Source organism: Leuresthes tenuis, unplaced genomic scaffold (genome assembly GCF_036924035.1).
Source record: "Leuresthes tenuis unplaced genomic scaffold, fLeuTen1.0.hap1 SCAF_12, whole genome shotgun sequence".
NCBI lineage: Eukaryota > Metazoa > Chordata > Actinopteri > Atheriniformes > Atherinopsidae > Leuresthes > Leuresthes tenuis.
This window is the reverse complement of record NW_027325366.1, coordinates 8,697,900-8,713,852: the sequence shown is the minus strand read 5'-3', so window position 1 is coordinate 8,713,852 and position 15,953 is coordinate 8,697,900. Positions and strand designations below refer to the sequence as shown.

At 39.5% G+C, this 15,953-nt stretch overlaps 1 protein-coding gene across 2 annotated transcripts in view; it reads right to left on the bottom strand.

The window, feature by feature from the left end:
- lrrfip1a (leucine rich repeat (in FLII) interacting protein 1a) overlaps nucleotides 1-15,953 on the bottom strand; it is a 49,554-nt gene that overhangs the window by 5,221 nt on the left and 28,380 nt on the right. The window contains exons 11-23 of one of the 2 annotated variants that reach the window (XM_072396522.1): nucleotides 15,744-15,803; nucleotides 15,123-15,206; nucleotides 14,486-14,548; nucleotides 14,052-14,129; nucleotides 12,941-13,039; nucleotides 12,376-12,402; nucleotides 12,162-12,287; nucleotides 11,522-11,593; nucleotides 10,769-10,939; nucleotides 8,934-9,026; nucleotides 8,546-8,638; nucleotides 8,271-8,363; nucleotides 8,002-8,131 (exon numbers count right to left, since the gene is read on the bottom strand). In XM_072396522.1, coding sequence (XP_072252623.1) covers nucleotides 8,002-8,131; nucleotides 8,271-8,363; nucleotides 8,546-8,638; nucleotides 8,934-9,026; nucleotides 10,769-10,939; nucleotides 11,522-11,593; nucleotides 12,162-12,287; nucleotides 12,376-12,402; nucleotides 12,941-13,039; nucleotides 14,052-14,129; nucleotides 14,486-14,548; nucleotides 15,123-15,206; nucleotides 15,744-15,803 — 1,189 coding nt within the window. Of the gene's footprint in view, nucleotides 1-380; nucleotides 4,003-8,001; nucleotides 8,132-8,270; nucleotides 8,364-8,545; nucleotides 8,639-8,933; nucleotides 9,027-10,768; nucleotides 10,940-11,521; nucleotides 11,594-12,161; nucleotides 12,288-12,375; nucleotides 12,403-12,940; nucleotides 13,040-14,051; nucleotides 14,130-14,485; nucleotides 14,549-15,122; nucleotides 15,207-15,743; nucleotides 15,804-15,953 lie in introns of those variants that run through there. The other variant, XM_072396521.1, reaches the window with a different exon arrangement.

The following is a 15,953-nucleotide window of genomic DNA, read 5'->3' as shown; positions in this document are numbered from 1 at the left end:
AAAGCCCACTTTATGTCTTGTCTAAATATGATCAATTCAACTAGAGCAGCACACATCACAGATCACTGTGAATCACTAGCCACAAATGACAATTTCAACAGCGAGAATCCATCTTTAAAAGAAAAAATAATTGAACATACCGGGGGTGGGAGGAGCCAAGGAGATGGTAGGAAGGAAGAGCTGGGGTTGATGCATGCAATAGAGCAGGCATCCGTGGGGGGGGGGGGGGGGTGGAGGTGGGGGTGGGGGGGTGTTAACATGCAGAAACTGTGGAGAGGAGGGTCACAGCAAGCACACAGTTTCTATGGCTACATTCACACAACAAAATGTGACCACAAAAAAATCAGGTCTAATGATGTTATGAAAAGACTAGTTCAACATATTTTGCAAGGAGCTTTATGTAATTAAAAAATGTCATTACAGTTGCTTTTTGAGAGCAGCATTTCAAAATAGGTAACAGCAGAAGTTTTACTTGCATTTTATTCTTTAAGTTTGTGGAAAAAAATACAAACTTGCATCAATTTACACATGAGCTTTGGAATCCACAGAATATGAAGATTAAAATGACTTTGATGACAACTTTTTTGAGCACTCCCCATATTTAACTTCAACATCGCAGCAAGAACATCTGAATGCTAGTTTACTGATGTCTTAATTAGAATAACCCTTAAAATTTTTTTTCTCCCCCAAATTGTACAGCTCTGAAAGGTATATATGAACAAATTCCTGGGATTACATAGAAAGTAAAACGGTGTTGCAGAATATTTGCAGAGAGATATGAGACATATGACACATTACAAGCAGTGTGATGAATATTTATCAGTAACAAAATGACTGTCATTACATCAAATACAGTTTAGCCAAACAGTGTAATTGACAGTGACCTAAAGGTTTAGATTCTCATTCTTCCAAAAATATAATAAATTTTTAAGCTACATTTGCACTTATAACTTTGATGTAAAGAGGTGGAGACTATACACATACTTATAAAATTGTTCGTTTGGGAAAAAAGAAAAAGTGCTTTCAGGGATGGCACTTTTTTTTTTTTTTTACTCTTTTGTTACTCTTTGATAGAAGTGAAGAACATATCAAATAATATGTATGTATACAGAGGACAATCTGTAGACTAAGACATCTTACAATCCTCTTTGGCCTTGCTTTTTCCTTTCTTGCTGCACCTCTTTGCATCTTTCGCCAACTGCAGTGCCTCTCTGTTGCCAACCACTTGGTCTGCAATATTTTGTAATTCCAAATTTTCACTCTGCTGCTTGGCAGCATCTAATCCTTCTTCGACTGGTGAGGACGCTGCCTGGTTAATGATTTCTGGAACAACGGCCAGCTCCTCAATATTCAAACTCCTTCCTTGCTCTGTAATATGCCTTGGCTTGTCACCTACTTCTTCCTTTGTTGTGATTTGTTTCTCTCCACACTCAGTTTCCACCTTGTCACAGGTATCTTCTTCAGGCAGTGACTTCTGACTAACTTGAGGCACAGTATCTGATTCTTTATCCAGTGCATCTACCCAACAACCTCCGTCAACTGTGCAGTTCTTGTTAATGCTGTCAGCTGCTTTCTCTTCAGTGTTTTGATTAGTCTCAATATTACTTTGGCACAGCTCTGAACTGCCAATGCTAATTTCATCTGAAGTGACCTCGACTCCCTCTTCAATTTCTTCCTGTTCTGGATTATTAGAAATATTGGATACTGTCGCCATTTCCATGTCCATGTCATCAAAATCAAAAGACTTCCCTTCCTCATCTTCTCCATTCTCTTCATCAGTATCCAGCTGGGGTTGTTGAGGTGAAGCATTACCCTCACATTTCTCATGGGTGGTTTCCTTTAGCTTAGTTTCCTCATTTTGATGACCTTTTTTAAGATCTGGATTTTCTGGAGAAGCAGATTCCTGCTCCACAGAAGAATCTACCACTGAAGCTTCTTTTGGACAGACAGTTGTTTTTAACAATCCAACAGCTTCTGTTTCTTTTATTTCTGCTTCAGCATCTGAGTTATCAGCTCTATCCATGCATTGCATCTTTTTTACTTCAAATGACTCATTGTTTGTTGCTACTGATGCACAACTGTCTTCCCTTTGTAAGGAGTTGTCTGACTCAGATAGATCTTCAGGTTCTCTAATGCTTCCATTCAGCTCCTCCGCTCCTGTGATGTTTTGTTTTAGCTCTGAATTATCACTGTCATGAGTTGGAGATACGGTGCTGTGAGGAAAGCCTTCATGTACTGTCTCTGCATTCAGCTCACAGTCATCTGTGACTGCCCCAGATGCCTCCTCAGGACCTTTATCAGGCCTTGCGATGGGAATGCTGCTGCTGCCCGAGTACACGGCTGCCAATGACTCTGAGTCAGACATGCTTTTACTCACATCAGTGAACACATCAGGAGAAAGCAGTGAGACAGACGTGTTATCTTTACTCTCAGAACGGTTTGTGGATCCAGAATCATCAGCGGGAATGTCACCATTGCTTGGAACATCAGTCTCAGCTTCAGTGATTTTGTCACTGCCCATTTCAAAGCTGCTTTCATGGTTATTAATTGTACAATCAGATTTAATCTCATTGAGAGACTCACCTTCATTTTCAACTATTTCTGACTCTGTGTGGATGACTTCACTACTTGAGGTGGATGAAGTCCACCCTTTGTCAGGGCCTTCAATAATCTCTGTTTTGGTGATGTCAGATAGGAGGAGGTTGGCCACTGGATCAGGACTGAGCTCAAATCCAATTTCATTTACTTTCTCTGTTTTGAATGTTAATTTGTCATATTCTTCGGTCAAAGTGGAATTTGTTGTGGACCCCTGGAGACTTTCAACAAGAGGATAACTTCCTATTTGTTCTTCTGCCTCTACAGATTCCACAATATCCATTTCCAAAGTTTCCTCCTTGTTCTCTACATCTTTAATTTGATCCACTATTATTTTATTGGGAGTTTTTATGAGACAAGGCATATCAGTGGATACCAGTTCTTCCAGTGTTTTGATGTCCACAGTCTTTCCTTCCCAGTTCTCATCAGAAACATGATCCATGCTTGGTTCTTGAAGAACTTCCTTGTCAGAAAAAAATTCAATAGACCCTACTGATTCTGCTGCATCAACTTCTTCAGGTTCTTGTTTGTCCTGCTCATTCTTGACCTGATCAGACTTTGATGCCTTCACCGTTTCAGTGATACTACCTTCATTGTCAGGTTCTGTTGTGAACCTATTAATCTTTGTTGATGATTCTTTTTCTGATTTGTTTTCCCTATCTGTTCCAGATTTTGGTTGATCCTTGTCATCATGAGTCCCTCCTTTCTTTTTACCTCTCCTCTTCTTTTTCTTCTTTTTCCCTGAAGTCATGGAAGCCTGAGACTGAGTTTTATTTTGTATTTCCTCTGCCTCATCATTCACTGCTTCTTCTGTCTTCTCAGGTTCCTGCTGAGGTTCAGTATTTGATGCAGCTGGGATTAACTCATCTCCTAAACTCTTTTTCACAATGACTTGTGCAACTCCTTGCTGTGAACATGATTCTGTATGTCTCAAACCACTTTTCTCAACATCTTCCTGATCTTCTTGTTGCTTTTCAAAATGGTTATTACATGCCTCTCTAACATGGTCACCATGTGTGTCAACACTTTGGGTTTCCATTACTTCTGAGTGGCCCGTAGAATCCCCCTCAGAACCTTCTATTTGTGGAACATTTTCTACATGACTTGCTAGAATCTCCTTAAAGTATGAGCCGACAACATTTACATCATTAGCTTTGGTAGTTGGATGGACAGTCAAATTCTTGCTATGGCTACTTTCTCCAGAAGAATCTTCAATTGGTAAGCATGTTTGTTTATCTTCTGGAGGCCATTTTTCAATACATGACCCAAGTGCAGACATATCAGCAACATGACAGAGTTTATCAGAGCTCAAGTGGTTATCTTTGTCTTCCTCAAGCATTTGTTGTTGCTGCTCTGGATCCACCTCTTCCTCTTTGCAACCCCTCAACTCTGTCTCCTCTGTGTTTCCTGAGAGATCATGAAGAGCATACGGTGATATAAGGCCAAAAAAGATTTTTAACTTAAAACATAGTAATCTTCACCAGGAGGTGCATTTGCAGAAGTCAAAGTAAGGAAGAACATCTGACTGATTTGTGGCCAGAAAGAGAAGGACAGAGCCAAGATATTCAAGAGAAGCATAAGAAGCACAAGAAAGAGAAAGCCAGGATGACCACCAAAAAGAAGTTCCTGACCTCCTGCACCTCAGCAGGACAAGTAAAGAAACACGAGGTTGGATCTACACAATACTCCAAAATAAATGGACAGCTGATGAAATAAAACAGCTGATGGCTTTTAAAATTAACTCTGAAAAGGAGTTAAGATCCTTCAATCTTATCATCATTTACAACCACAAACCACCTGAGAGTTAGCTGTGAATGTTGTGCCAAGTGATGATTAAGATGAAAGAGAAGCATATTAAAAGATAGGAAACTAAAAACTGAAGACATAGAAACTCAAGAAATGTGATGTTAGTTTTTTACACAGAAGTCAGATCTCAAATAGTTGCCCTCTTAAACCTTAAGACTGGTGATTCTTAATATAATTATTCTTTCTGAATCTCAACAATACATCAGTCCATCTCCTACAAGTTTTTGACTTTTCACAAACTAGTTGTTTTTCAGCATGTGTGAGCTGACATCATCGGTTGTAGATGAATGGAAATTTTTTTTGCTTGAATAATATACCCAATAAAATCAGGGGCATTGTTTAAAAAAACAATTAAGCTAAAACCTAAGCCTGTCAGCCTCTGAAGAAACTACAAATGTGAAATAAATTCCACCTGGGAGATGCGCGAATACACTACATTCAGTCTTAATGGGTTAAAAGGTGATAATGGATAAGCATGACACCTGTACAGCGGCTTGGCTTCAAATCATTTTTAGAAAATTCTAGAGCACAGACAAAGCAGTTTACGTAATTTACGTAATTTTATCAGCTGACATGGGGGGTACTAATTAGGGGTCTAGCAGTGAAGCTGCAGAACCCTATTGTTTTAGTAGCTTTTCTTATTAGGGGTCTAGCAGCGAAGCTGCAGAACCCTATTGTTTTAGTAGCTTTTCTTATTAGGGGTCTAGCAGCGAAGCTGCAGAACCCTATTGTTTTACTAGCTTTTCCTATTATTAGGGGTCTAGCAGCGAAGCTGCAGAACCCTATTGTTTTACTAGCTTTTCCTATTATTATTAGGGGTCTAACAGCGAAGCTGCAGAACCCTATTGTTTTAGTAGCTTTTCTTATTAGGGGTCTAGCAGCGAAGCTGCAGAACCCTATTGTTTTAGTAGCTTTTCTTATTAGGGGTCTAGCAGCGAAGCTGCAGAACCCTATTGTTTTAGCTGTTTTTCTTATTAGGGGTCTAGCAGCGAAGCTGCAGAACCCTATTGTTTTAGTAGCTTTTCTTATTATTAGGGGTCTAGCAGCGAAGCTGCAGAACCCTATTGTTTTAGTAGCTTTTCTTATTATTAGGGGTCTAGCAGCGAAGCTGCAGAACCCTATTGTTTTAGTAGTTTTTCTTATTATTATTATTAGGGGTCTAGCAGCCATTAGCAAATTCAACAAATTTGGTGTCCAAATTCAAAACTCTCTAGCGCCACCAACATGTCAAAGTTTCAAGCCCATTCAGCTAAATAACTTTTGACTCGTTCATCCAAATTTCAAAAACAAGGCATCGTTGGAATCCTTGGATCATGACGAGTCCAACGCACCCTATGTCATTTTCCGTCTGACTAGATTTTCCGCCATCTTGGATTTTGTTGAAAACCTTCAAAAATTTTCACAGGTCACAAATTTTGACCAATTCTCATGAAAATTGGCACAGAGTATCTTTGGATCAATCCGCACAAAAGTTGCTCGTTTTCTTCTTCAATTTCGACTTTGTTCACTAACTACAACCAATCAAAGTTGGCGGCGACTACGCCAAAAAGGACGTGAGGCCATATCTAGGCAACAGTTTAATCTTTTGACATCAAACTCATAACACATATTCATAACTTGATCTCGAAGAGGCCCAAGAATTTTAGAAACCTTTGACCTATAGGTGGCGCTATATTTAGCAAAAATGCATTTTTGCTCATAACGTTTGACCTGTTTGCCCAAATTTCACAAATGAGGTACCGTTGTAATCCGTGGATATAGCCGAGGTCAACACACCCCATGACGTCATTCGCGCCATCTTTGATTGTCCGCCATTTTGAATTATATCAAAAACCTTCAAAACGCATTACAGGTCACCCAGATTGTCTGATTTCCACGGGACTTGACATATATAATGTTCAGACCAAGCCTCACAAGAGCTATCATGTGGAATTTTTTATTTCGTTTCCCTTTTCCCGTAACAGCCAATCAAACTCAGCGATGACGCGCCAAACAGGACGTGAGGCCATATCTCAGCAACCAATTAATCTTTTGACATCAAACTTCTAACACAGACTCATGATCAAGTCTGTAAGAAGCCCAAGAAGTCTGGTGCACTTCCACCTAGAGGGGGCGCTATAAGTAGAAAAACTGCATTTTGCTCATAGCTTTGGAGCCATTGGTTCAAATTGGACAAATGAGGTACCGTTGGAATCCCTGGATGAAGACGAGTTCATCTCAAACACCAACCTTGGTCTATGGACTCATGATGCCTTCCTGAGCATCCGCAGGCTTATCTGCTGTTCTGCTAGACCCCGCCATCGCTGCTTGCAGCTATATTTATTAGGGGTCTAGCAGCGAAGCTGCAGAACCCTATTGTTTTAGTAGCTTTTCCTATTATTATTAGGGGTCTAGCAGCGAAGCTGCAGAACCCTATTGTTTTAGTAGCTTTTCTTATTAGGGGTCTAGCAGCGAAGCTGCAGAACCCTATTGTTTTAGTAGCTTTTCTTATTATTATTCTTCTACTTTCCGCTGCAATTGAAGTCTATGGCAGCCCCATTAACGCAATGGTAAAAAGTTGTGAAATTTAGCACATCTATTTAGCACATTCCCATTAGCAAATTCAACAAATTTGGTGCCCAAATTCAAAACTCTCTAGCGCCACCAACGGGTCAAAGTTTGAAGCCCATTCAGCTAAATAACTTTTGACTCGTTGATCCAAATTTCAAAAACAAGACGATGACGATTCCAACGCACCCTATGACGTCATTTTCCGTCTAACTAGATTTTCCGCCATCTTGGATTTTGTTGAAAACCTTAAAAAATTTTCACAGGTCACAAATTTTGACCAATTCTCATGAAAATTGACACAAAGTATCTTTGGACCAATCCGCACAAAAGTTGCTCGTTTTTTACTTAAATTTCGACTTTGTTCACCCACAATAACCAATCAAAGTTGGCAGCGACTACGCCAAAAAGGACGTGAGGCCATATCTCAGCAACCGGTTGGTTCAAATTGGACAAATGAGGTACCGTTGGAATCCCTGGATGAAGACGAGTTCATTTCAAACACCAAACTTGGTCTATGGACTCATGATGCCTTCCTTAGCAGCCGCAGGCTTACCTGCTGTTCTGCTAGACCCCGCCATCGCTGCTTGCAGCTATATTTTCATTTGAGATTTTAAGGGGTCTCTATTATGTTGACTCAAAATGGTACGCTCTAAAAAAACTGAAACTGAATGAGCCCTGTGGAGAGATTGCACCCCTCTAAAAGCCCAGAGTTGGACCTTCTGTTTCCAGAAAACATACAGGGGATCACCAAGCTTATCTTTTAAGAGTCAGTGCAAATCTGAGCTGAATTAACATTCAAGAGGCACAAAGCTGAGAAGAAACTGAAGAGTTCACTCCAAAAAATAAGGAAAATCACATATTATTATGATTGTTGTTGTTATCATTATCATCATGGTTAGCATTATTGATAGAATTATTATTATTATCTTATGTATGATACACTTTCTGTTTCATCAGCCCTATTCATTTTGGAATTAAACTCTTCAGTTATTCTTATACTAAGCCATGCAGTGAGAGGAAAAAAAGATTTCATTCCAATGCGTGTTTTACCGAGCATACTGTTCCCTTCGGTTGGGGTGGTCTGGGAATGATGAGCCAAGTGGGATGCAGGTTCTGCAACTTCTTCTTCACCAGGATCCCCATTGATGTTAAGATCGGGTCCCAATATTATTCCATGTTTCTACACAAAAATGTTCAAAAGTTAGCACACCAGATTTCTCATGAAAATAATATTTGAGTTTAGTGAAATGACATGTCTGTCATATTTTTTAACAGATTAAAAAGCTAACAACAAGACAATTATCCAACACACTGAATACCTTTAGAATATCTTTGAGTGTCACCACCTCTTCTCTGAGTTCATCTCGTTCAATTCGGATTGCATCTGTATATTCTTTCTGTCGTTCTAAAGCCTGACCAGAGCCGGTATGAGCCAGAGTGAGAAGGAAAGTGGATGATAAGTGAAAAGGTGGAAAGTGAAAAGGTCCAGTTTCATGCAAAGAAGATACTTTAATCACGCCAGTAAAAAGTAAAAGCCGAGAGTGATTCACAAATTATATCTCATAGATGCTGGATCAGGGCTCATATGCCATACCCCAATTTTTTTATCCTTCCACTCCACAGTCTCTTGTAGGTCAGATATTTCTCTAACAAAACCATTTTGTTTCAAACGCAGCTGACGTATCTCCTAAACAACAGAAAAATTTAAGCAAAAGTGAAAAGAGAGAAAGAGAGAAAAGAAAAGTAGTGCAAACATGTTCTGTGTAGGAAAAGTAGTGGAAACTGAGGAATGCAGCCCAACATGCAGCCTTCGTAAAACTGAGTACAAAAACTGAGAAAACACTTAAAAAAAATTTTTTTTCAACATTTATTTACCAAGTTATTCATTTTTATAAAACGTGTATTTTGAACCAAGATGAGGTTGTTCCTACATTGCATGGCACTCATACTGGCACTCACTGGAAGTGTGGAAAACTACTCACATTTAGGAGCTCTTCACTTTGTTTTAGAGTCTCTTTCATTTCATTGAACTGGAACTGAAGCACACCGTGGGCATACTTTTCTCTCTCGTATTCCTGCAAAGAACAAGAAACAGCTTGACAACCATCCATCCATCCATCCATTTTCTATACCCGCTTAAACCGTCGGTCGGGTTGCGGGGGGGGCTGGAGCCTATCCCAGCTGTCATCGGGCGAGAGGCGGGGTACACCCTGGACAGGTCGATAGTCCATCACAGGGCCACACAGAGACAAACGAGACAAACAACCACACACACGCTCACACTCACTCCTAAGGACAATTTTAGAGGCACCAATTAAAGGAGAACTCTGGTATTTTTAAACCTAGACCTTATTTCTGGCATGAAATATGTTTATATACTCACTGAGAACAGTTTGGCGAAAGTCGGTGTCCTTCGAAAGCTATTTAGAAAACTCGCGATCAGCGTATATCCATGTAACAGAGCAGGGACGATGCAGCCTCTAAATAAGGAATTATCTGTCTTTATTTCACCAATACTTTAAGAAGAATGAATGAATGAACGTGTACTATAGCTCTGTTGGCTCATAGGTGCTGTTATGCCCCCCTAGAGTTTATTTACTCCTTTCTCTGTGACAGTCGGCTAACTTCACACAGAATTTGCTACTGCTAGTTTTGTGCAACATGGCAGGATATTTGTCAAATTTTGACAATGTGAACGACGACTTTGAGTAAGATGGACTTTCTTACCGGAGTGAATGAGCTGTGCTGCAGCCATGCGTGTGGATGAAGTGGTCCCAGTAGAGGTGTGTGTAGAAATCCCTCCATTAGCTCTCCTATAGCTGCAAGTAGCCACATAACAGTAGCTATGTAGATAAACGTATTTCATGCCAGAAATAAGGTCTAGGTTTAAAAATACCGGAGTTCCCCTTTAACCTAACATGCATGTTTTTGGACAGTGGGAGGTAGCCGGAATACCCGGAGAGAACCCACGCATACACGGGGAGAACATGCAAACCCCACACAGAAAGGCCCCAGCAGGGAGTGGAACCTGGAACCCTCTCGACGGTAGCTTGACGACAACTAATAAACTCAATTGTTTTCATTTTCAACATCGATCAAATCATGATGTTGAAAATGATGTAAAACTGATGTCTTCATCTTGTTCAGTCAGAACAGTTGTGTATTAGAAATGCATTAACATTACATTACAGTCCCCTTTTGGCAATTATACTAATATGTAATTATACATATATATGTTGTGTATGTCTTTATGCATCATTTGTGAAGAGTCAGTCTCAGTTAAGTGGTGACTACATTCTGGCTTGGTATAATTACAGGATGCAGTGATAACTTGAAACGTGACTTCTTGTCGGCTCAATTTTACATAATCATCATCATCATCATCATTTTCTCATCTCTTCTTACAATGTGCCTTAAGAAAGTGATTCACAACTAGTCAGAATATTCTCAAGAGTAACTTTGCTGCAAGACAGCATTAATTAAATAACCGAAGGAAAAGTTTCTACACAGTATCATGAAAAAAGCCAGAACCTTTAGATTACTATGTCAATCTGAATGGAAATTTTCTGTCAATTGCAAAACTTGCATCAGATAACATGGAGAAATGTCTAATGCTAAATATGGATGCTTGAGAATGTGTTACTTTTACTTAGACAGTAGAAGTGGATTTGCTTTGTCTTTTGGTCCATTTCATGACGTTAGATATTTAAAAAATTACCTTTGATAGATAGATTTAGGCCATTCGAATTTAAATTTTGCTTTTTAGATGAAGTACATAGCATATTGTAATCCTTTTCTCTTTGTCTCCCGGCTGTACCTTGACTTTCTCCTCATATTCTCGGCGAGACTCAGACAGCAACTCCTCCAGTTCCATGAGTGAGTCTTTGAGTGTGTCCACCTGATACATCAGGTTGTTTTTGTCGTTATCCAGTTGTGCGTTGGACACCATGGCCTTACGATACTTCTCCTCCACTTCAGCTAAAGCATCCTGATGTATAGACAGAGAGTATAGGAATATTACAGATGCAGATGCAAATGCAAACATGACCTGTTCTCAAACCAAACTATGAATTAATGAAGATAAGTGTTTATAGTAATGGATGAGAGCAGCTGGCAGAGGTAAAGCCTGTGTACTAAGCTGTAGAGCAGCTTTAATGGAAAATTAGGTAAAGTAGTACATGCCAACACACAAATGCCAAATGTAAAATTGCAGATGCAACTTTTACAGTTTGATTAGTGTTTTTGTACTTTTACACACAAATTTGAAAAAAGATAAATTATGCCTTAAACATTTGAGCCTCACAAAAGAAGTGATACTACTCTCGATGTGTGTCTGTCTTTTTCTTTGCTCCCAAAGCACCAGTACTGCTCCTAAAATACTGCAGACACAATTAAATGTTTTCCAGTCATGACAACAGAACAGTCATCGTTCGCTAAACTATGAGAGTTGAAAATGTGCTCTATAGTGAGTAAATCAAAAGAATAAAAAGACAAGCAGTCACGGCTTGGGACAGCAAACCAGTTAGTAGAGTGTGAGCTTGTGAGCTGTTGCAGGGTCTCAGGCTTATACCTTGACTTCTTTTAGGCTCTGCATGTACTTGGTTTCCACATCCTGAATTTGATCCTTGAGTTCATGAATCTCCTAGCGAAGAGTGCAGCAGTGGTGAGCAGCAAAGCACAGTGACAGTAAAGGTGAAGCAGAAAGATTGGTGATCAGATGATAACAGTGTGAGTGTTTTGAATAAAGAATGACAAGTACACGGACAAGACAAAGATACTGGTTGTGAGAATGGTTGTGTGGTGTAAATAAGGAGGTATTAGCCTGAGATTACTCATTGTCTCAGGACTGAGATGCTATCTCACTGCTAAGAAAAATTATTAATTTCAAAAGGAGCCAAATTATTTTACTGTACTTGTATGGATAAAACTGAAATTACGCTTAATTGCCTGCCAGGAACTACAGCAAAGATTTACAGTATCACATGTGTTTGGGAAACCATGAAAGATTACATGAAAAAAACAAGATCTCAGTTACAAAAATCAGCAATTCTTAATGTTTAAGTAAAAGTAATAGCTTTATCGTTTCAGTGGCAGTCCAAATGAAATTTTTATTTTATTATTATTTTTTTTTTTAATGTTTCAATAGCTGTGTGGTTTTAAAACTAGCATCACAATAGTAAAGAGAATGATCTCCAACCTCAGGACATTACCTTGATTTCTCGTAGGGAGCTCTCAGCATCCACAGTTAAAGCTGTCTCTCCACTTCCTCGCCGGGAAGATGTCCCACCTAAAGAGGTGAGGGTTGCTGCTGTTAAGGCGGAAGCTGCTCGAGATCCCTGATGAGAGAAACATATAGATTAGTCTTTACTCATAATGGACTGATGTTGCCAAAAATAATGGCATTTGGTGATGAGATTTACTCACCTTCTCAAGAAATTCTCTGTCCTCCACCTACAGAAACACAAAAAAACAAGACATCAGAACAAATAGACACTGAAAACCTGGCCAAAGTGCCAAGGGGATGAGCTGAGGCACAGGGGAGGTCCTAAAATCCTCACCATCTCAGCAATTGTGAGACGATCTACCATCACATAACCTGACAAAAAAAGCAACAGAACAAACCTCCTCCAAGCATTTCAGTCTACTTTTCAAAATATTCAGCAAAGAGATCGTGCAAATATTAGTATATGACATCAGTACTGACACTGAACTTGGCTCAGTAATAGATCATATGTTAAAAATCACTTCAAACAAATCTTAATCTTCAGTTGTTAAGTACAACTGCACTACAAAAGCAAGACAAGACTGTAGCATTCACTTCTGGATCAAAGACAAATTGCCTCAACAGTCACAAACCCAGTGTACAGTCAAGTCTTCCTTGCAGAATGATGTGCACAAAATGGGAAAGGACTATGGCAACAAAAAGCAACAACACAGAAATTCAGCTCACATCACGGCTTTGGCCTCCTGCAGGTACAAAGCGACTCACATGAGAAAAGTCTGGAATAGTAAGATCATCCAGGTCCCTGGGGAGGCTGCTGCTACTGGCTGCACTCCTCAAAAAACTGGCAACAGAACTGCAGTTGTCCTATAACAGCCACCGGGGGGCAAAGCAGAACAACAAAAAAGCCAAACACTCAGGATATCAAAACAGAAACTTGAAAAATCTTAATTGAAAAGGAGGAAAGAGGACAAACTAGTTACGACTAACTTTAACGAGCTACTTGCAGAAAATAAAAAACACTACAGCACACAAAAGAATGCACTGTGCTATGGATATGTAAAAAGAGGTGTAAAAGCAGATCATTCTGCTCAAAGCAGACAAAGATAAAAGCAGTGATCTTCAATCTTGCAATCTTGTATTTTTGGATCAGGGTCCCCATTGAGCTTGTAAAGGCAAGGGCAGGGCTCCTCTTGTACATGCAGTATAAATCAGGAGAGATAGGCAGCTAGCCTCTTCTTTTCTCTCTTACAAAATTAAAGGAAAGCTGGACTGTGACAAGCACATGTGATAGCTTTTGTGACCCTAAAACAGACCGTTTGTATTTCCCTGTGGAGCAGAATTACTGCTAGATATTTTTGGGACTGTTGTAAAGATTATTGCTGAAATTATTTCAAGAACATTGTTGATTATTTCAGAAACTACCACACCCATTTGGGAACATTACTGAGACATTAAGATAAGTGTCAGTTTTGGTTTTGTTTTATGATCTGTGACTTGCAGTGAGTTCATATCAGCTTTATGATTCAGTCATAAGATGGCAAACCGTAACCTCAGTGCCATAAAGGTTCACCAGGAAATGCCTGTGTATTCTTTCAACACAAAACAAAAATGTTCGACATAGGGGAATTCAGAAAAAATATGCCAACTCATAGTGTTACACCATGAGTGAACAAGACCTGTTTATACATTTAACAGATACTTTTTTGTCAATCATAAATAAATAAATAATTATAATAATAAAAAAAAAGAACAATCCGAAAATTTAATCCATTCATGTACTCATATGGCACCCAAATTGTTATATGGTGTTTCACTGACGTAATTAATTTCAAACCCCCGTGGCTGTGAGCTGTACGACTGGTGGGGAGACTCTCACCACTGGACTGGCGCGGGCTGAACTGGCCCTGCTGGAGGCTCTGGAGCTGGGGCTGCGATAACTAGTGTACTCTACAGGCTGCAGAGAGAAGACACCATTATGTTTCTTAAAACAAGCACGCACACATTGATAGAATGGTGTAAAAAAATTTTTTTTTTAAAGTTTTTAAATTTCCTAATCACCAGTAGCTTAGTGGATATTTAGTGTCCAACACAGCAAGAAATTAGTCTCCAACCTCGAACTAGCAAGTCTTTATTCATTTTTCATTAAAAACAGCTTCCATGCACAAGCAAGACACAAACCATCCATTACACTATTTCACCACATTCAGACTGAGCAGATGAGCACTATTCTTAAAAAAAACATCATCAGTCTGACACTTTTTACACCCAACAAAGAGATATGTACATCACACCACTATTCCAACATCTTACATGGGAGGTGGAGCTGGTGACTCGACGGGACCCACTGCATAGACTGTCTTCATATAAGGAGTTCTGCACATATTATGAGACAAATACTGGTGAGCAGTGTGTGATACGACAGATTTCTATTATACTGATTTTATCAAGTAATTTTTCTGCTCAGTGGTGAAAAATCCTGCCCTCACTGCTTGACACAAATGTGCAGTGACATCAGTGCTGCGTGAACGGGGAAAAGTGAAGAGGCATTTAACTTGAGTAATAAATCATACTGAGACAAACTAGCATAAGTTTTGTTGCTAGTGTAGTTGTGAATGAATAACTGCAGCTGCAAGTTAACACCAAGTGGTAAGCTGGAAGGGAGGAGAGCCAACCCTATGACAGAGATGCTGGGTGATCTGACTGAGTGACCTGTGGAACTACAAAAGAAATGTAGCGAACAATGTTTACATTAGAAATAGCAAGATATCTATGTAATATAATATGTAAGATATTTACTAAATTCTCTCTTCTTTTGGCAATTTCAAGTAAAATGGATGTTTGGACAGGCTATTGAAATAATAATAATAATTAAAAAAATCTCCCCACCCCTATTCTTAAGTATCTGTGTGTATCTGGCTGTTAGCAGTTGTCTGTACTGTATATAGACCTGATAACCATTAAAAGCTGAGCCAAGGTCTCTGGAAGAAGACAGACCATTGAGACTGTAGAAGTCTGAGGAAGCATAAGGGGCCTGGAAGGAGGAAGCAAGAGAGATGACCAAGGAGGAGGAGGGTCAGACCCAATATCACGTCAACAAGTCTTAGATGTCTTCACACTATGCAAGCGATGAGTTAGAACCAGTGAAGTATAACTCTGTTTTTCCAAATATGAACAAAAACAAGCACACACATGCTTAACTGATACTTGATGTGATTGTCATACATTTCTAGTTTTAGACTAAACAAAGCTTTGTGTGTGCATCTAAGAAGAAGTGAGTGAGCTTGTCATAAATACAAAGAGGGCCAACAAGACAACCAGCATGCTTTTCAAAATGTGTGAACAGAGAAACAACAACCGGGATTAATGTCACAGCAAGAAGTTGAGCACAGAAAAGATTAAATTCATTCATGAGATCAAAAGTTTTTTGCAAGAAACTACAGACCAAAATCACGACCCTGAGAGGTAAGAAACGTATGATAACGCATCTCAGAACATTAGACAATGCAAAAAATGTGTGCAATGGACCTTCACTTCAATAATAAACTGCTTTCAGTGCAGAGCCACCCACCGGCTGCAGGTCTAATCTGGAGGCCCGAGAGACCCGGCTGTCATCACTCAGTCTTGAGCTCTGAGAGGCAGGGAGCACAGGTGACCACATCAAACACCAGCAAACAAACTTTGATTTATCCCATTCCACTGACAGCACACAGATGCATTTCAACATTCATAGGTTCAGATTTATTTCCACTGCATTCTGTTGTGTTGATATGCAGCCATC